A 1271-nucleotide genomic window follows, 5' to 3' on the forward strand; every position below is an offset into this window, starting at 1 on the left:
TTGCTGCTGCTGCTGCTGCTGCTGCTGCTGCATGTGCATACAGATGCTGCAGCAAAGGATTCTTTACTTTCCCGCTGCAGCAGCAGCACTCCAAATGAGTTGCTGCTGCTGCTGCTGCTGCTGCTGCTGCTGCTGCTGCTGCTGGGTCTGCTGCGGGTGCTGCTGCTGCCGGTAGAGGTTATGCTGCTTGCTGGTGTTGCTGCTGCTGCTGCCTCGCGGCCCTCCCCTGCTGCTGCCCCTGTACGGCAGCTGTCTAGGAAAGGTAACGAAGCTCTCTGCTGCTGCTGCTGCTGCTGCTGCTGCTGCTGCTGGAAATGATGAAGGCAGTGCTGCAGGTTGTGCTGCTGCTGCTGCTGCTGTTCCTGCTGCTGCTGCTGCTGCTGCTGCTGGCGTATGCTGCATGCAAGTTGCTGCTTAAGGCGCTCTAGGCGCTGCAGTATGTCTTCCTTGCTGCTGCTGTCTGCGTGCTGCTGCAGGCTGTCTTTTCTTCTGGGTATGGGTTCCTCTGCTGCAGCAGCAGCAGCAGCAGCAGCAGCAGCAGCAGGGATGAAGCTGTCGCGGGCGCCGCTGGGGGACTGTGGGGCTGTCGTCAGCGTCTCAGGTGTACGTACACCCCAGCAGTCACTGGCTGTGCTGCAGGCTGCACCCTGATGTATCTTCTCCTGCTGCTGCTGCTGCTGCTGCTGCTCTTGCTGCTGCTGCGGCTGCTGCTGCTGCTGCGGCTGCTGCTGCTGATGCTGCTGCTGCTCAGGGTCACGGGAGGGAGCACCTGGGGGGGGCAGGTGCATTGCAGCAGCAGCAGACCCTCCTGTTCAGTCAACAGCTGGCTGCTGCTGCTGCTGCTGCTGCTGTTGCTGCTGCTGCTGCTGCTGCTGCTGCTGAATGGTGTGCATGCACTGCTGCAGCAGCAGTTGTTTTTGCTGCTGCAGAGGCTGTGTTTAAAGAGTTACGTTGAGGTCAAGAGAAAAGGAGAGAAGGACAAACAAAAGCTGCAGCGGAGACAGTGCAGCAGCAAGAGGTGTTGATCTACCCCTTCTGCTGCTGCTGCTGCTGCTGCTGCTGCAGCTGCTGCTGCTGCTGCTGCCGCAGATTTCTCCTGCTGCGGCGTAAAAATGAGTTAATATGAGTCATTAAATTCATAAATATTATAAAAATTAATAGCATGCAGCAGCTACACTCCAACACCGCTGCAGCTGGGGGGCCAGCAGCAGCAGCAGCAGCAGCAGCTGCAGCAGCAGCAGCAGCAGCAGCAGCAGCAGCAGCAGCAGCAG

At 58.8% G+C, this 1271-nt stretch overlaps 1 protein-coding gene across 1 annotated transcript in view; it reads right to left on the minus strand.

Annotated features, from left to right (window-relative positions):
- EMH_0068360 (uncharacterized protein) overlaps nt 1-788 on the minus strand; it is a gene marked incomplete at both ends in the record, with an annotated part of 2870 nt that extends 2082 nt beyond the window's left edge. The window contains one exon of the mRNA XM_013498734.1: nt 68-788. Within this exon, the coding sequence (XP_013354188.1) occupies nt 68-788 (721 nt within the window). The remainder of the gene's footprint in view (nt 1-67) is intronic.
- Nucleotides 789-1271: the final 483 nt, after the last annotated feature.

This window comes from Eimeria mitis, genomic scaffold, assembly GCF_000499745.2.
Source record: "Eimeria mitis Houghton genomic scaffold, Emh_scaff3671, whole genome shotgun sequence".
Taxonomy (NCBI): domain Eukaryota; phylum Apicomplexa; class Conoidasida; order Eucoccidiorida; family Eimeriidae; genus Eimeria; species Eimeria mitis.